At 39.0% G+C, this 20,167-nt stretch overlaps 1 protein-coding gene across 2 annotated transcripts; it reads left to right on the forward strand.

Annotated features, from left to right (window-relative positions):
- The first annotated feature begins 379 nt into the window (after positions 1 to 379).
- LOC122834181 (sortilin-like) lies at positions 380 to 18,918 on the forward strand. Of its 2 annotated transcripts, none has more exons than XM_044122361.1 (20): positions 380 to 696; positions 8,768 to 8,830; positions 9,407 to 9,480; positions 9,580 to 9,682; positions 9,796 to 9,957; positions 10,102 to 10,175; positions 11,628 to 11,677; positions 11,761 to 11,888; positions 12,088 to 12,232; positions 12,441 to 12,596; positions 12,808 to 12,920; positions 13,001 to 13,103; positions 13,181 to 13,349; positions 14,156 to 14,340; positions 14,433 to 14,622; positions 15,769 to 15,885; positions 16,189 to 16,297; positions 17,128 to 17,240; positions 17,341 to 17,467; positions 17,700 to 18,918. In XM_044122361.1, exons 1-20 carry the CDS (start codon positions 466 to 468, stop codon positions 17,712 to 17,714), a joined length of 2,427 nt encoding a protein of 808 aa, XP_043978296.1. In that variant the 5' UTR covers positions 380 to 465; the 3' UTR covers positions 17,715 to 18,918. The 2 variants fall into 2 exon arrangements, with proteins under 2 accessions (XP_043978296.1, XP_043978297.1); XM_044122362.1 differs by having other exon boundaries at positions 17,341 to 17,440.
- The last annotated feature ends 1,249 nt before the right edge of the window (positions 18,919 to 20,167 follow it).

Below are 20,167 nucleotides of genomic sequence, written 5' to 3' on the forward strand. Positions count from 1 at the left end.
TTGTCTGCTTATTTTTTTAAACATAGTCTACCTAAAAAAAAAAAAAAAGCGAGATTGTTGTTTTCATTTCTATGAGAGTATGTTATTTAAACTAATTTTCCACTCGCCAGTTTGATAGTAAAAATATTTATGTTGCGTAATTCCATTTCTTCTGGCCCTTTATAGTTTCTTGGAACGCCAATAGATTCACAGAATAAATCCTTTAATGAAGGTTATTTGCGGGCTTTCCACCAGGGGGCAGTGGAACGCTAAATACAAATCTTCCCTCAGTCGAGCTCTCGTCCAATTGGATTGCACGTTTTTCTGGGCCTAACCAATCCCGTGCGGCGGTGAATGGGCTGTTATTAAGAATGCTTTCGAAGATGAGGGGTGGGGGGAACATGTGAAGAAGCCAAGTGGTGGGACAGCGGAGTTTGCTCGCAGTGTCCCAGGCTGTGCGGTGCCAGTTTTTGTTTTGTAACCGTCATGATCGTCTGCATTTTGGCGCTCGGGTTGTTTTCGTCTGCGCTGGGGAGACATCTGCAGGATGGAAGCGACTTGTCCCGGGACAGGAGGCTGCGTGGAGAGCCCGGTGATGCTGAGGAGCGATATAGCTTGGAGAGGAGGGAGCTGTCGAGGCGCAGCGCTGGACTGAATGAGCAGACATGCACGGCTTTGCGTGGAGTGGAGTCCGCGCTGCAAAACAGCACCAGCACTGTAAGTGGTTGTAAACCAGCAGGGATCGGGTAATTATCGCCGAATAAGTAAAAAGAATCTGATTAAACAGTTGGTGAAGTCACGCAAATACACCGTGCTTTTCCTAAATCACTTCTAACAAGCTTGTAAACTCTGGTTAGACAGCCTGTTGCTACTTTAGGAGACTGGTGAATCGGTACTGGAATTATGTACCAAAAATGTGATGGACAGAAAATATTTTGAACAAAATCCCGTTTCTAGTCAGTTTATTTAAAGTTGTGTGATATCAAGTAACAATCTCAGCTGCACCTGCCAGATATAAAATGTTTTATACCGTCATGTCCACTCTCTTTAACCATTTTATTTACCACAACTACAACATCATTGTCTTGCAAAACTAGTCACACTTCTCAAATTTTTCCATATTTTCTCGTGTTGTACCCACAAACCTAATGGTGCTTTCTTGGCACCTTATGTGATGGCTCAATAAAAGGTATCACACAATTGTGAAGTGGAAGGAAAATGTATAAATAGTGCCCATTTGTGTGTAATTTAATTTGCAGTATAAATGAAGTGGTTTTGTGAAGACCTCAGAGGTTTGTTAGAGACTAATAAAAGAACATAACAACGACCAAGGATCACAGTTTACAGGATAGGCTGGCCAGATGCTTGAAGCACCATTTAATCAATCATATAAAGAATGAACCACAGGGGAATTTGTTTATAGGGAAATTGTTAATTGCTCATTTTGCAAATGTTGAGAGAAGAAAAACATTGTTCAAAAAAAGTCGTGAAAAAGGCCTGTTCGTTCCTCGAGTCGTTCAGGTCACACAGGAAACTTCTGGCCAGATGAGACCAAAGCAAAAAAAATAAAAAAATTGGCCAAAATATGTACAAAAAAACATGCAAAATGCTGCGTGGACATTTCTCTGAACACACCATCCCTGCAGTGAAACACGGCAGCATCAGAGGATTGTTGGATAATCCTGGGTAAGCAGGATAGGATAGTGTTGCTGGGAAGGCAGGTGGAGCAAGAACATATAGTGAACACTAGTCTCTATGCACATTGGTGGTAGAAACAGCGTGAGGAAGAGTTGGAGGTGTAATAGCAACAAAGCGTGGTTACACAAAAGGTGGCTCAATATGAATGAACACCACACTTTTCAGTTATTAGTAAAACATTTTCATATGTGTAGGTCTGTCACACAAAATCATTGAAGTTGGTGGGTGTAACTTGATGAAATAATAATAATTTTTTAAAAATCAAAAGGTTTTTATACTTTGGCAAAATGCTTATTTTTTTCCTGTCTGATCCCAATAGTGGTCAGTGCAGTTTAAGAGGAAGAAGAGTCACTTCCAAGTGGAAATTCTTTATCAAGCACAATGAGATCTGAATTGGCCACACGTGGAGACCAGAGCGTGATTGGACAGAGAAACTGTAATTTGAAAAGTAGTTTTTACCCAGAGCTGTCAGAAAAATGTAGTGGAGAAATAGCTGAATAATTCCCGTTTAGACAGGGAGATGAGTGAAGCAGAAAACCCCTTAAAAAATCGAGAACATGAATTTGTCAAACCAACTCGACTTAGAATTCGGAATACTTCTTATTTAGAAATACTTCTCTTGGGTTTTGTGAAGTCTTAAAGGAAATAAAAATCAGGAAGAGACATCAAGGCACTTTGCAACACAAATGATTCCAGTTTATGTACAGAAATATATGTTCAAATCTGTTAAAACATACCGAGCTGATTTAAACTTAATTACATGTATTCCAATTTGATCAAAGCTATGAAACAGTGGAGTCAAGTTCAGTTTATTATGGCATTTATTTTGCATCATAATCACCATGCATGTGGAAACAGTAGAAAGGAAAACATCCCTTTAACAGGCGAGTTAAAGGGGAGATAGATGCTCACCACTCAGTGTACAAGTTATACCTTAAATGCTTCCTTTTAAAATAGTTACTGAATAATTCGACTAATAATTTGCCCGGTGCACAAAGTGATGGATGTGGTTTTTAGCCTGTGTGCAGAAAGCTGATAGGAAAACTGGCACTAGGAGGCAAGAGAAGTTGGCGTTCAATGCGGGACACATGGATATTTGTTGGACAGAATTAATGTTGATAAATTTTCTATGTTATAGTCTTTGTCTAATTGATTTAGACAAATGTAGGTCATCAGTTCGGGTCACTTTCACTAACTCCGCTGATGCAGGTTGGAGCGAGAATCTAATCTGTCGGTTTTTGCAAACTTGTCAATTTTTAGAATATTAATTAGTGAAGTTGTTCTTTGATTTCACATACTGTATATCAAAGATTTACATGCAGCCGTAGTCTTGTTTGGAGTGATATTTTTGAAATTTATCTCCTATTGGTCAATTTTCTCTTATTCTTTTCTCCTTATCCTTAAGCAGACAACAGAATCTGTTTCCGCTGCGTGACTGCCGTAATCGAGGGCACGATAAGGGAAATGTGCAGCAATAATAACTTTGTCCAAAGCTGTTTGAGGTCTCACAGCTCAGTCTTCGTCCTGTTGTGTGTGAAATGGCAGATGTTACATCATTCCTGCGGTTCAAACACCTGGGTTAACTTCTGAGCATGAAACCGATTCAGCGTGCTCACAGAGATCAGACTCTCGGCTCCTCAGGGCCTCTGAAACCCTCCCAGACATTCCCCTGCTTTTATTTATTTATTTATTTTTGTGTTGTTTGCTGAGCTTGATCCAATCTTCTCTTCCGACCAAGGTCTGGTCTGTGGTTGTCAGATCTGCCGTATAGATTACTGTTTGCATCAGCAGGTACCCTCACCTGGTTCTGCCTCTTGTTAATTTTCCGCAACTTACACCCTGATAAACTGCTCTCCGTGTTTTGACAGCCAGCCCAAACTCCGGAGTGTTTATTTGAGATTTATTCTGCTGACTCTGACAGGTTTCAAGCTAGCCTGGTTGTGTTTTTGTTCCGTCTTCTTGTTTTGGGCTCCATCCTGTTCTCTGGTTCTTTGGCAAAAAAAAAAAAAAAACAGAAAAAGAAAATACAAGCTGTATTTACTGAGCGAAGGGTAGCTGGGTCACAGCAGAAAAGGAGCAGATGATGTTCAACGTGGTGTTTAAAAGGGAAGTAGAGGGACAGCAGAGGGTCTGTTTGTACACAGGAAGAGACTTGTAATTCTTTTTTTTTTATTCCAACAAAGGATGATTCATATTACAGGAATGATTTTAATTTGTAAAAACATGATTTGTTATTAAGGAATGTGAACTTTTTTGAATGGAAGACAATACTCTCTCATGGAGTTCAAAAACCATTTTTTTCAGTCGATCAATTATTCTTCATTACAATGGGTCTCAAGTTTACTCAATGCTCCTCGGTGCCAGATTTTTATGTCTCAAGAAAAATACAACTGTGCTTAGTCATTTTATTTTCCACCTTCAATTTGACAAATAGAATTTTTTCCAAAAGTATTTGCCGATATGTTTGAGCATCCCAGTCTTAAGGACGCTAATGTTGCACAGGAAGACCTGACTAACAGCTCCTGCTCTAATCGGGGCTTGATTTGTGTTTTGGATGACATTCATGTTGGAAAGAACCCCACGCCTTCTAGCTTGGGGAAGAGGCCAGTTATTATATTATTATTTTATTAGCTCTTAACGCCTGCCACCTGGAGCGTATTTTAATTAATTTCAGTACAAATTAATTACAGTTGTATTCATTTTACTTCACTTGGGCATATCTTTATTGAGTTCTAATTAGTTCACTTAACTTTATTCAGTTCGAATCTGTCCAGTTAAAAAAAATCTTTTATTAATTTTGAAAGTGAAATAGATGTTGTAGGAGCTGCCATTTTCTAAGTTTCTATATGTTTAAGACTCATTTTATATATTATATGTTTCTGACTGGGAAGGGAGGATCTCCTTTACGGGTTTGTTACAACATCAGATCTGAGGAACTCTGACTGAAGACCGTTGTTGGAGGACTTTGTTGTGCAGAAGATGTTCAGGGTTGTCTGTCAAACTTTTCCTTCTAATGAACCATTTTTATCCAACATAGACTGAGTTCTAGCTTTAAGTCTCTGGCCCTGACATTGACCCCAATAGGTGACTGTCCATGACTTTACACTTTTCTCATCGGAACGAAAACAGATATTGAGCATCTTGCTTCAAATACTGAAGGATCTAAGCTTACTTGAGAAATACTCTCTGCGTATCTGTGGCCTGTCCACTTTGTTGCTTGAATCAGATTTGTTGTGCCATTAACTCAGTAAAGCCAGTCGTGCAGTGAAAGGGATATCTTACACTCCTGGAGCAGAGCAGTTCTGATCTGACACAGCCATGTAATCAGATCCACCATATTCTTTTCATGAGCTAGCTGAAAGGACACACACAAGAAATTATTACATAAACGAATAAAAAAAAAATCCAATAAACATACAAGATATTCGGAGATATAAAAGCAGCGCAATATTCCAGATAGCATAACGCTGACATTTGGCTCCAGATCAAGATATTTTGTTCATGGACATCAGATATTGAATCTTTTATGTCAGCTTGACTTTATTTCTGATAAGCCGACTGCATTAAGCTTTGTGCCACATCGGTGACCTACCAACTGTTATTCTAACCGTAAATCACATTTCTAAGTTTCATCATTCTGCCCCTATTCACCATTATAAGTGCACACAAGAAAAGCTAGGTTAGCTGTGGCTAATTTGTTTACAATCCAAACATCAAATTGGATTCCTGAAAGTTGACTCTTGGCGTATAAAAATAAAAAAAAGTTTCCAACTTTAGCAACAGAATTACTAACACCTGTGGTATTTCTCAGCTAAACACAATGAGTCAGGATGTAATTCTTACACGCTAACGACTAAAGCCAGTGCTGCCATTCTTCTGTCCTCATTTCAAAACATGGCCTGTTGTTGTGATGAGCTTCTCTTCTTTTACAGTTTTTCTGAGTAATGATTCAGGTAGCTCTAGCCAGCGTGTCATTCTGTCCAGTAACACAGGCCTGGCGTACACAACTTAGAGTGTTAGATCAGAGATCTAAAGCTTGACCTCTTCTTCTGAAGTTTGTGTGTAAACAGGGCTGAAGTCGAACGCTAAGGCCCAGCGCAGAGGGAATAAGGACTTCATTGTATTGGCATCTCGACCTCTCTGAGAGGACGTCACCCACTCTCGGCGCCGTTCGCCTTCATGCCGACTGTGGAAGTCTGTGAAGGCGTATGTGCCTGTTTTTTTTTCTAGTGCAGCTGCAAGATGGTCACTGATCAAACACTGCTGTCCATGTCAGAAAGCTCAAAGTTGGAACGCCAGCGTCAAGAGTGAAGCTGCAGATAAAGGGCTGGAGAGGCTTTTCAGGAGCAGATCTAGACTGCGTTCATCATGTGGTGCAGCAGCATGAGGTCATGTCTGTACTGAGACCTCATGCTGGGACATCTCCTGATTTTAGCTTCTTGCTAAGACAATAGCTTGTTAGTTCTCAATAAATCTACTTTATCTACTACGTTATATGCTCATAATCATTAATTAAAAGTAGACTCCTCAGTTGGCAAGTTGTTCAATGACTGGTTCACCTACGATCATTCAATCTGATTTGGTCCAGCTGGATTTTCAGAGGGTCAGATATAGATGGAGCGTCTTTCACATTTGTCGCATTGCAAAATATAAAAGTCATTATATTTTTGGGGCATTTTATGCAACTAAAGAAAATGAATAATTGTAAAGTGGAGGAGGAATGATAAATACAATTTTCTTTTTCTTTTTTTTTTTACAGTAGAAAGCCTGAGAAGTGTGGATTATGTACTTGCATTCATTCCTCTTCATACCCCAAAATTCAGTGGGACCAAAACCGACTAAGAGTTTCAGATTTTACCTAATCTGACCTTGTGTTTATAAGGATCTTCAAAATTTGATGGAAAGTTGCATAACATTTTAGAAGAGCTATAGATTCAACACTTTCGAGTGACACACAACTTTTCATGAACTGTGTGATGAAAAGCACAGTTCATGAGCCAGTTGCACCTTGTCCGAAAAATCCCCCCCAAAAAACAAACCATTATCCTCCGACTATTTTTCATTGCCTTCTTTGTCATTTTTGCCAGTAGTAACATCTGTTGATCATGTGACTCAGGTGATGCACAGTAAGTGTTTCCATTGAGGCTTTGCGAAATATGTCCATTTAAATACGGCTGAAAACCATCACATCCTAGTTCCCAAACACATTATCAAAAAACTTGAATTTATTTATTTATTTTTTTCAAAATGACCATGTTTCCTTTAAGCAGATTTATTTTTGTCAATTCAATTTGCGCAATTTTATGGTTAATGGAAACGCGTCTATTGTAAACATAGGTAAATTCAGTAGATGGGAGCATGGGACCTCCCTGCCAATTGTCCCAGAAAGAAAATCAAACAAGTGACACCAAAAAAACAGTCTCTTTGGACATTGAAAACAAAAGGCGATCCAAAGTCCCCCGGTCCTTTGAGCACTTAACAGAGAAACATCCTTATATATTTCTTTTAGTTTAGTGGGAGAAAAGTGCAAACTATACACCACCTTAAATCGGTGGTGTATAGAACTATGTTACTTAATGTATTTTTGCCAAACAGTGCCAGAGATTCCCACCCCTAATCCTAATGAATTATAGTCCTTCATTTGTAACTATCGGATGAAGGGCTACCAGCTTTGCGCCAGGATCTGGTTGCCTGTTAGAAAAGCGTGTGGTTTCTCTGGAACTTGTTAACCCTTTAACTGTCACCCCAAATACTGTCACATGCCGGTCAATGGGTCAATGGGGACATCGGCGTCCTCATGGCAGTTAAAGGGTTAAGGAACATAAATGCAAATATAAGAGGGGGATGTATACATGTTATTGACCTTGCAATTAAAAAAAAAAAAATCCACTAAATTTAAACTTACGAATCAAAATCTTGTGTTCCATAAACTTTCCACTATGGAAAAAGCTCAGTTCAATAAAATTTTTAAAAGCCCTTAACTGATCAACTTAATCCTTGTATGTACACTTCCGATTAACAGTTTAGTTTTACTTCAAGCTCCAGGTTCAACTAGGCTTCGGAGATGTGTGAATGTCACTGACTAAATTTGATTTGATGTAGGAGTTTCAAGAACTGCCTAACAGCTGTGCTGTTAAAAACTAGCACCACTTCGATTGCCAGCTCTATAGCAGATCAAAAATAGAGAAACGGAACAGATGGATGATGGGAGAGTGTTGTGGGGTGATTTATGCAGAGGAGACTGAAATTTGCGTTTGCGGCGTTGGACAGAAGAGAGCAGGCCAGTTTCCTTTGGGCCTGTTTACAAGGAATTTTCAGCTCACAGACAACAGACCATGCAATCTTCTGCAGATTTAAAGAGCTTTGCAGACTCCCCCTGAGCCTGCACGTACCTTGTAAACATGCCCGCCTCATCAGCTGATGAGCGAAGGGAGGGAAAAATAACAAAAACAAAATAAACCTTGCTGCATTCCAAACAGTGTGAGACGAGGCCTTAAAACCCACACATGTTAAGAGTCACAGCGGACGAATGCATGGGAATGTCGTTTGCAGTCACAGCATTTGTTTTGAAATCTAAACTCTCTCTCCGCTGCTTTTATTGCTTTGTATTATGTCACAACTGTCTTTTTTCCCATGCTTTTTTTAAAATATAGTTTTACCTAAAATCCTCTGTTGGTTGAGAAATGCATTTAAAAGTATAACAGTAAATTTTTTTTTATGAATTTGAGTGGAGTCTGTTCAGCTCTAAATGTATGCTAGGTGTCCCCGGCAGTTGCTTTGTTGTCTGACCTAATCTTTGTGATTTACACAAGAATGTAGGTCACACATGCAGAGTGCATCCAAATGACGGAGTTACTTTGGACAGTATGGACATTCTGTCCTCTCAGCTGGTGTGTCCGCTGCACAAAGAAACAACAGGAGCACTCTCAAACTATGTTTAGTCTACATTTACCTTTGGGGCATTAATGTTTTAAAGCCAAAATAGTGCTAAGCAAATTCCATCAGCATATTTTAACTGGTTCTCTGTCAGCTTCTGCTTGTTCTGCATGAAGATTGTTTCACCTTCTCAGTCTTGTCTCTTCTGTTTCAGTATACGTTCGAAGTGCGCTCAATGGGCTCACTCTCGCTTGCCTGGGTGGGAGACGGATCCGGGGTGAGTCTGTTCACATATCTATGCACTGGTTTGCAATGTATCCAGGTGCATTTAACTTTCCAACCAAATGTGACGTGCATTTCTTATTTAGCTCTCTTTGCTTCTAAATAAAATCCAGTGCAGCCAGAAGTCCCTCAATTAGAAAACGTATGTGTTTGTCAGCACAATTGCTGAAATTAAAAGCTGTTCTGTGGTATAGTGGTATCTGTGGTATAGTAAAGTGGTATAAATAAAAGCCGTTTTATGGGTTAGAAAGGCCTAGTCGAATTTGAGACATAAATCCAATTAAGGATTTATAGAAAGACATGAAGATTATTATTTCCCATCCAGTCTGTTTGAACTTGAACTATATTGCAAAGATAGAAAATGAATACAAATGCATTCCTCACTTTTCAGATTTTTATTAGAAGAAAATGTCCAAATCATGCATTATTTTAATTCTTCTCGATTCTCTCCTACTACGGGTCTGTCTCTTGAATTCCTAATAAAATATTTTGAGATTTACACACTATATTTCTATCTATTTATATAAAGTGTACGTATCTGAGAGCTGTTGTGCAACACTTTTCTTCACAGGTTCTCTTGGTTCTGACAACATTTCAGGTGCCGTTGTTCTTAATGCGATTTGGCCAGTCTAACCTCTACAGGAGGTGAGGAATGGCTCCTTTGGCAAAGGCGGATTAGTTGGTGTTTTAAGTTTGCTATGTTCTGTGCGGCTAAACCAGGTCTTCTCTCTGTGTGTGTGTCAGTGAAGACTACGGGAAGACGTTCAAAGACGTGACTAATGTGATCAACCACACTTTCATCCAGACAGAGTATGGCATCGCCATCAGTCCGGATCATTCAGGAAAGGTGAGCCCTTCGTTAAGAGCCAAGCTAATAGATGTTGCATCTTGTGTTTGTGTCTTTTTAAAAGTAATATATATATATTTTAAAATCATTAAATCACTTTTGTTTGGATTCAGGTGATCCTGACTGGCGATGTGTCTGAGTTCGGTGGGTTTCGACTTTTTCGCTCGCGGGACTTTGGTCTGACCTTTGAACCGACGGACCTGCCGTTTGTGCCCCTCATTCAGATGCTGTACAACCCCGGGGATAGCAACACACTTCTGACACTCAGTATCACGGTAGCAGCGCTCCGTTCGCCAAGAATGTCAAGTTTTAGTGGAGCTAAGCTGGACCTCCCCGACTCTGCTGCTTATTCTTCAGGAGCCAGTCATTTTGCTCCTGATCGACATTATTTATGACTAAAATTTTTACTTCCTTTCCAGCTGGACCTGTGGCTGTCTGATAACTTTGGCGCCACCTGGAGGAAAATACACAGCAGTGTGTGTTTGGTCAGATGGTGAGAGTTTCTATTTTCTAGTATCAGCTGCTGAAGTTTCACTTACATTAAGAAGATTTTAAATTGTAAATTACATAAAACATGTTGCTGAAATAAGCCTAACAGTTGAAAGGGAAAGAAAAGATGGCTAGCCTCCTGACAGACATAGTTATATCTGAACAGTGGTGTTTTGATGTGGACCATATGGGCAGTTGCCCAGGGTGACATTAGAAAGGGAGGCAGATGAGCAACAGATTAAAAAAATGTAACTTATTTGTCATCATGTTGTCTTGTTTTGTTCAACAGAAGGCCTGCTGTTTTAACAGCTCTAATCTTATCTAAATGACTAAACTATGACATAAGAAGTGTTTTGGAAACTACTAAAAGTGTTACAAGGTTGGACTTGTAAAGGAGCAGGCAGTTTTCTGAGCCCATTTTTTTTTGACTCAATCAGTTTCAGACAGATAAACATATAATATTTGATATTGAGATTTATTCTTGCTAACAAAAAGTAAAACAATCAAATGCAATAGTAAGCAGTATATGATTACAACATTTAATTTGATATTGTAAGAAAAAGTCCAACCAAGTGTAAAAATCAGAATTACAAAGAATAAAAAGTAATTCAGGGGGGGAAAGTTTTCCAAATACTGATATTAAACACTTTTACATATATAACTGAAGCATATTAATATGTAACTTAATTTAAGACAAAGTTTTTTATGACGCCATTTGATCCTGGAAATATTTATTGTATGTTTAATTCTCAGAAATGTAGAGAGTAAAAAAAAAAAAATCACAAAATTTACTGCTCTGTCGGGGAAGACAAGGTATGGCGTTTTACTGCTTCAAAAAAAATATACATTTAAATCATCTTTTGGTTCTCGAGTTTATTGCTAAGTACTGGTGAAGCAATACATTTAGAGCATCACCACAGTTGCTGACCGAAAGAAAGTGATGACCAAGATATTTTCGTCATGTTTGCGCACTGTAGACTGCTTGTTTGTGCCCACGCCGTCTGCATGCCCGTCGTTGCTTTTTCTACAGGATGAATGAGCGTCATTTTTCACTCGTTGTTTTTCCAGCTGTTCTCTTCCGCCTCACTGTTCAGACGGCTTTCCTGACTCTGCTTTCCTCTGATTAGTCGACCCACGGTTGCTTATCTGCACAGCCGCCACAGTCATTTTGGGCCCGAGCCTTACACTGACCACAAAGAGCAGAAGCTGATGTGGTTCTCAGGCTGAATCACAACTCAGGAATGTGTCTCCTATTCAGCCTGGTGTCCTTGTTCCAGCTGCAGTGTAAAAACTGTCATCCTTGTCTGGCAGCACAGCTTGGAGTGCTGCCTGGGAGGATGAAACGAGTGCAATAATTAAACTGTCACATTTTTTTTTTAACCTTTAAACTAGGAAAGTAATTTATTTTTTAAAATTATATTCAGGCTTTCTTCTGTTTCTCCTTTTCTTGTCTCAGGGGTCCAAGAAACAGCATCTACATAACAACCAACACCAATGGATCATGCAGTAAGACAGGATGATACAGTGTTGTATATTAACATGTAATTCAGTCCAAATTAAAAAAATAAAAGAATTCATTTTCCTTTTAGATGACAAAGGGATGCTAGATTTAAAGAAAACAATGGACTATGGCAAAACGTTTCACACAATTGCATCCAGAGTTTACTCCTTTGTCCTTGGAGGGAAATTTGTCTTTTCGTCCATCATGACCGGAATGGTATGTATGTTTTTTTTTTTTTTTGTTTTTTTTTTTGACTCATCATTATTTTACCTCATGAAAACTAAGCAAAGGTTTGTAAAGTATCCAGTCAATTGAGAACTTCCCAAGCTGCTTTGCTCCTTCTTAGACATTGCATTGGATAAAATTTACTAGTGCATCTTAAATCAGGCCTGTCACATGTGTTTTTGTGCGTTAGGGTACAGAGCGTGTGATCCATGTCTCTGTAGACGGCGGGGATCACTGGAACATTGCTCAGCTTCCTGCTGTCGACCATCAGCAGTTTTACTCCATCCTCGCAGCCAATCAGGACATGATCTTCATGCACGTGGATGACCCCGGAGGTCAGCGTTAGTGAGCCATGTTTAGTGTTGATCGCATCTAAAGATGTTGACTCTGATTTCTGATCATTCAGATAGCGCATAAGCCTCACCCACAGGCAAAGAAAGACTCCTGAAAATCAGAACAGCTTTCTGTAAGGATCCACTAGTGGGTCACAGTCTAGAGCACAGACCTTAATACTGTGTGTGTTTTATGTCCTGCCTGGGGCAGACTCGGGTGTTGGAACCATCTACGTTTCGGATGACAGAGGAACTGTCTTCTCCAAGTCACTGGAGCGCCATCTCTACACAACCACAGGAAGCGACACAGACTTCACCGCCATTTCTTCCCTGCGGGGCGTCTACATGACCAGCGTACTCACAGAGGGTGGGTCAACATGGACCGAATGTTATTTTCACTGAGGAAAAAGGACAAACTCATCATAAACCATGGCTTTGTTCACACAGCAGGCAAATGCAACTCACATCCGACATTATATTTAAAACAATTTAATGGGATATGTCATATTTTTTATTTTCTCGGCTGAGTATCTGCTGTCTGATATGGCTGATCTGGCACTTTTGTGTTCTACTGGCAGATGGGAACATAGAGACAGTGATCACATATGACCAAGGAGCCAAGTGGCAGCCACTGCGCAGACCCCAGAACTCCGACTGCGATGTTCTGGGGTCCACCAACAGAGCAAGCAGAGTGAGACGAGCTCCTGTTGCTTTGTGGATGAAGTGTTGCAAAGTTACATGTTTTCAGTGCTGCTCGTCTTGATGTTACAGTGCAAGCTTCACATACATGCCTCGTACAGCACAGCCATGAAGATGAACGTTCCCTTGCTGCCGCTCTCGCAGTCCAACGCGGTGGGTCTCATCCTGGCTCACGGTAGGACAGGGAAACACACAAAGATCCTTCCGTCTGCTGAATTATTCTTCACGCCGCCTCCTGTTCCCTCTCTTCAGGCAGTGTTGGAGACTCAGAGTCTGATCTTGCTCCTGATGTGTACGTGTCTGATGACGGGGGCTACTCGTGGCTGCGGGCTCTGAAGGGTCCCCATCATTATGCGATCCTGGACTCTGGAGGACTGCTGGTTGCTGTGGAGCACACCAACTCACCTATCAACCAGATAAAGTGAGATTATATCTCTAGGTTTAGCATATTTAGGTTTGGGGTTTTCATAGCCCAGGTGATATGAACAAGTTGATACTCTTAAGTAATTAGGACTTGTTTGGTTTGTAATTTTAAAGCAACTTTTAAAGGCAGGTTTAGCTGAAGAGTGTCACTGTGTTGATTAAGTATTTAACATGTCTCTCTTGAGGATTTTTTTTTTTTTTTACTGATTTAAGTATTTGATCGATATATAAAGCTTTCTATTTCCTTTTAGAACATATATTGTATCTCTCAATGAGAAAAAATCCAGTTGGTTTGACCAACAAATTTTTAACTTTTGTCACATAGATTCTCAATTGCTTTTACATCTGGACAGTGACTGGACCATTCCAAGTCATCCATATGCTTAAACCTGAACTATTCTGCAGTTCTGTTTAGTTAGGGTCATTGTCCAGCTGGGAGTTGAACTGCCACCCTAGTCTCACATCTTTTGCAGGAATGCTGTATTAATCAACAATTACCATCAATTATTGAGCTGAAAATGAAGCAGCCTCAAAGCATGACACTGCTGTTATGCTACCATTTGTTGCACTGAACTTTATTCTCGACCTTTCGAAGAAAGAGGGCTGAATATAAATGAACGCCACACTTTTCGGAATTACATTTGCAAGAAAATTTGACAAATTGCCTTTGTCTTCCTCTCTCATGTACAATTGTAATATAACACATGGACTTTTTTGGTTGTAATAAAAAAAAAACAACAACAACACAAATTCAGAGAAAAGAAAAGAATGGAGGTGCCATCACTTCTCCCTGCTCCCCTTCAGATTCTCCACAGATGAAGGCCAATGCTGGCATACATATAACTTCACCCGCGACCCGCTGCACTTCAGCGGCATGGACAGCGAGCCTGGCTCTCGCTCCATGAACGTCAGCCTGTGGGGCTACAGGAACGACTACACCAAATGGGTGGTGATCACCATAGACTTTAGGAAGCTCCTCTCCAGGGACTGTGAGTATTGTTGAAGGAACACACCTGTGATGTCGGATTATAATGCGTGAGGACAAGTGTGCTTCAGCTCAGGGGTGTCTGTCACCGTGCAGGCGATGAAGGGGACTATGATGAGTGGGTGGCTCACGCTGCAGACCCCAGTGGCTCGAATGATGGCTGCGTGATGGGCTTCAGGGAGACCTTCTTACGCCTGAGGAAAGATTCAGTGTGCTGGAATGGGAGAGACTTCGCCATCACCAAGAAGCACTTGCCTTGTCCATGCTCAGCGGCAGATTATCATTGGTTTGTCCTTCTCTCCTGTTACCGCCTCAGTAAAATTGAAATGTACAAAACTAATTTTAAGTTTCCATATAAAATGTTCCTGTAAAAAAAATGAAATACAATACAAGAATTTGTTTGCTTATTTTAGGAAAATTGTATCACGTGACAGATTTGATCAGTGTAATAGGAATGAAGATGATTTTATGTTGCACTTTTTAAAGTCCTGAGCTAAAGAAGTACAGGACTGTACATAATTGAAATCCTTGGTAAAACGTGTAAAGATGTGTTTAAATATATCGATCTATCTATCAGTGTTTTTTTTTTCATCCAACTTTTAATTTATGTAGATTTAATCAAAGGGAGAGAAAACAATTTTTATGATCTAACTATGCCTCCGATACTGGTACTAAATGAAGCATTTAGTTTATTTCTATGTAACTTATATCAAAGGCCATCAGAGAGTCTTTTAATCAGAGAAGCGTTTGAGTAACAATTCATGGCTTCCTATGTCTTGGAGCGTAAATAAAATGTGACAGAGGTTGGCTTCTCTCATCCACTTTACAAAATGAGGAAAACCACATGAACTGTCACAAACGACGATGTACAAAATAAACATGTTTCACAGTAGCAGCAAAATGTCCAGATGAAAATAGAATAACAATAATCCAAACCATTTCTCATGTTTATTTCAGTGGCAGAAAAGTTCAGCGTTGCAAAATAATTAACAAATTCATCTGTGCCAAAATGACCCCTCTATAAAAATATTTATAGATTATTCTTTACTTTTTTTAAAAAAAATTGATCAGAGTTGCTTTGCAACTTTCAGATGAACGTGCTGTTTCTGTGGTGTGAATATGAAGTGACACAGAGGCCTAATTCTCCTAGATAATATGTAGAATACAAACTCAGGATAACATGTCGGTCTATAAAAATATAAAATAAATGCACCTGAAGTATTTTTCATGTATACCTCGGTTTTCTAAGTCTAATAATGCCTCTAGAAAGTTTTAATTAGTAATCTGTCACTTTGATTTGCCATGGTTTAAATATTTAGATTTTCATAAGTGAGGGAAGGTTTTAGATTTCAACTTATGCAGAATACCGTGTATGTTCACTTTTTTATTTGTAACTTATTAAATATGGGGCACAAAAACTTTTCACCCGCAGTGACTTTGGTTACTACCGGCCGGAGAACCAGTCGGAGTGTGTGGAGCAGAAGGAGCTGGTGGGCCACGCTCTGGAGTTCTGTTTGAATGGGACGACTGAGCAGCTGCAGACCAGTGGGTGAGTTGGCTGGTCACACTTTCGAATTCATTCAAATCCTGATGTTTCATCTTGGGCCTTGTTGCATTATCAAATGATATTTCTTCCCTGAGCCTGTACTCTGTGTGCATTTTAGATGTCACTGTATTCAGCTATTCAACAGCTTGTTAATTTACACATATATTTTCTAAGCAGACTGGATACAAAAAAAAAAAAGTTAAAATGTCTTAACTGGTGACATGATCTCGACCGTAAGCTTAGAAAACGTTCTGTTTTGTTTTAATCGCCTAATCCGTGCATGTGACGTTTATCTCCAAATTTAAGTTACCGGAAGATTCCTGGGAACCAATGTGAAGGAGGTTTTCAGCCGGAGAGAAAGGAGACCGACTTGAGGAGGTCGTGCATCAGTGACGCTCTTCATTCCAAATCTCTGGTCAGTTTATCTCAGTCTTAGAAAGCAAGCTGTCTGCATTGGTTAGATGGACATGCAGTTTCTCTTTTGACGTCCCCCTTAAAAGGAAAAAAAAAAAAAAAACGTTTTAAACAGCTTGAACTGTGACAAGGCTAGATGAATACCCAAGTTTACTTTACAGAGCGAGGAGGGTCAGGGATGTAAAAGAAAAAGCCTGCCGTTTGAGAGCTACAGAAAAGAGTGGCATCTTGTGGTCTCACAGTTTCCATAACAACAATTTATTTTAGGATTTATCTTTATTCAAACTAGAACATGGCTGGACAGGGATCCAAGTTTACTTTGCCACAATGCAAAGTTAGGAGGATGGTAAAGGATGTAAAAAAAATAAATAAATAAAAAAAATTCTGAAAGATCAAGTGTTAGAGGAAAAGTGATGTGGTGGAATCACCATGTCTCCATAACAACCATTAATTTTAAGGTCCTTGTACCGCGCTTTATCAATACTTTATCCATTTAACCATCTATTATCAAACATACTTATCCTTGCAGGGTTGTGAGGGGGGCTGGTGCCTATCTCCAGCGGACAATTCATCAAGTCGCCAATTCATCACAAGGCTACAAATCTCAAAAAAAATAAATAAACAAATTTTTTGAAAAATTTAATCGATGTATTAAGCTCAAAAACCCTGACCTGTAGGAAAGACACAGTGCCGTTGATGTTTTGCAGAACGTTTTATGTTTTTACTGTGCAGGTGATTATTGTTACAGCTGAGGAGAAAAAGAAAAAAAAAAACTACATCAGATTTTGTTGCTTCTTCTCACCTGTTTGTATCTATCGCTGAACACAACAGACTGACAGCAGTTCACCTAACGCTGCTGTCATAGTGATGGTTGTCATGGCGATACTCCTGGTGAGTGTTCTCACAGGTGTCTGGCTGGTGAAGAAGTACGTCTGTGGTGGACGGTGAGTTGCCGTTTTTTCCGATCTCGCCACCCACACCCCAAACACTGCGTACATCCCTCCTGCTTTCTCCCCCCTCAAACTAATGTTCTGTTTTCTCCAGGTTCCTCGTTCACCGATACTCTGTGATGAGGGAACACGTGGAAGCAAACAAAATCGAGGGAGTGGATGATGTCGACCCCAACTACACGGAGACAGAAAAGGCACAGTTCAACTATGATTCAGATCAAGTGTGTAATGCTTACATATAGACCCATTAACATGGATCTGTACGACAACACAGTACCTTGTGAAAATTTGTGCAAACATCTGAGTTCTTAATTTGTGTTGGAGAATCAGATTAAATGGAGATGACTACAAATGCACACCACATTTTATAGACTTTACTTTAAAATAAAAATTGAAACCCTTTGTAAATTCCAAAACTAAAGTCTCGGTTTTCTTGCTTGTGTCTTTTGATAGGATCTCTTGGAGTAAAATTTGTCCACAGTTAAGGCTCTCAAGATGGCTGAGGATCCCTGTTGCTCCAACGTTCTCATTTTAACACGTGCTTCTCACTTCTCGCTGCCCCTGGTGGATGGATGACCCAGCAGCAACTTGCCCTGATATGTTGCATGATTGTGTCAGATTTGGCTTCTTAAAAAAAGGGGGTAAATAGTCTGGGACAGAAAAAAAAAGCCTTCTGAACAAATGGGCCTGCCAGGATGTTTAAGGGAGCAACCAAGCAACAGAAAACATAATAGAATCAGCCTTGTTATGTCCAGAGATGTCGCCTGCTGTCATTTTAGTACTTTGTAAATGTAAAACCTGCCAGATACATTTCTGTGGCATATGGAATATGTCATCACCAAATTTTTAGAAGACTACTCACTTTTCTGGAGTTTCTTAATAGTTAGATATATTTTTTAAATGAGCTATTTCTATCTTATCAGAAGCAACTGTGAGCAGTATTTTGTCATCTTATCCTGACTTTTAGCAATGTGTGGCTTGTTGTTTTTACTATCTCTGCTAAGAGTAAAAGTCTTTGACTCTAAATTGATAAAAACTGAACAGACTTTGTTGGTCTTCTCACAGTGAGTGATACACTTAACATACAAACTCTTCAAGTTGCTCCTGTGACATCTAGCTTCAAAACGGTAAGAATATTCTATAAGTACAGTTTGATTTTGTTTCCATCGGCTAAAGGAATTATGTTTCAATTGTAAAAAGTATTTTAATTCAAGTTTGGGAAATGTTTATACATTTTTGATAAATATGTACGTATCAATAAATTTCTAATAATGACCACTTCTGCAAAAGTAGCTGTAGTAGATCAATTTAGAATAAACAGATTTGGCCCGTTAAGTGAAATGTGGGTCCTGTAAAAGTCATGTTATTAACCTTTTGGGACTATGTCTGCAGTATTTGTCATTGTTAAATACGTTCAAGGTAAAGGATTGGGAATATATTATTTGTAAATAGCAAGCTAGATGCTAACATTCTTTTTCATCTAGCTGTTTTGAAATACCACGCGCTCCACATTTGTTGGTATCTTGGCTGAAAAATATGTTAAAAGTTTCAAAATAAATGTGCATTGTTGCAAAAGAAAAATGTTAATACAGAAAATGAGTCCAAATCTAACCTGTTTCATGTATTTGTGCTCAATTTGGGAAAAGAATTCAGTGTTAAGAAAATCTTTTTAGATAAGTCACTTAAAAAAAACTTCTGTTTTACAGGAATTTTTCTGACCCCAGAAAAATTCCTGTAAAAGAGACATAACAGACGCATTTTTTGATTTAAACCTTTACTTGAAATTATTAAAGTTTCTAGGAATTGCAAGTTAAACTTTCTTTCCCTTAGGGTATAAAAGTCACATGATAAAGAGCATAATTTTTCTTGGTTACTCTTCAAATTATGAAACACGTAAGTGCAGTAAGGCAGTCATTTGTTGATTTTATTTAGTGGTTAAAAAGGCCACTATAGAAAATCACCAGAGTTATTGGCTGCTGTGACATCTTCTATGAATAACCGGGGCATTTTGTAAAATACATTTGTAATGTAATTACTGCTACTGTCCCTTCCAAATAGTTTTCATACATGAACAACTATCACCTTACACGACCGAACAAAACTGCCGAGCCCGAAACAGTAGAGAAAATTATTCTATGTCCCGTTGTGTGAAGTGACACTCTGAACTTAAACATTACCATTTCTTTGATGATATTAAATGCGCTAGCCTTTCTCTTCTTCTGTCCTGTTTGAGTGGTGAAAAATGAAAGACTTGAATTGTTGCCAAAGCACTTTGATTGTAAGTTTTTCTGATGTTTCAGGTGAAATTGTAAAGAGCAAACCCAACATTAGACTATTTAGCATTTCCTGGATATAAAGTTGAAGCTAACACAAACTTGAACTCATGTTTTCCCCAGTGACGTCAATGCAGGTACTAAAATTATCAGCATATTTCTGTGGACACTTTAGAATGATAATCATGGTGGAATCCAAATATGTAATATTACTAAGGTTGTACTTTTGCAGTAATTACAGCTCAGTTGTATCAATTTTTCTACTGGCTTATTACATAAGCTTTGACAGTGTTTGATTTGATTAACTGAATTTTATAAAAAAAAAAAATACCTTGACTTGTCACATTTCTGTTGTCTGCTTTGTACGACCTGGAACATTTGTCAAACACACAGGGTTTTATAGTCAATGCTTGTTTTCTATAGCAGAGGCAATAACAACCCAGTAAATAAGCTATATGGTACTAAGCAGGTATAATAGTGAGGGATTTCTCAAAAACTGTTGGGTTTGTGAAAGCAAGTTGAAATGCCTGATTTGTCCCAATTTACTCAAGTGTCTGAGAGTAAACCCAGCTATTTACTGGATTGAATTACATTTTTGCACTCTCTTCAGATCTGTGAAAGTTTTGAAATGATTGTACAGCTACCATA

The sequence above is a fragment of the Gambusia affinis genome, linkage group LG07, assembly GCF_019740435.1.
Source record: "Gambusia affinis linkage group LG07, SWU_Gaff_1.0, whole genome shotgun sequence".
Taxonomy (NCBI): Eukaryota; Metazoa; Chordata; class Actinopteri; order Cyprinodontiformes; family Poeciliidae; genus Gambusia; species Gambusia affinis.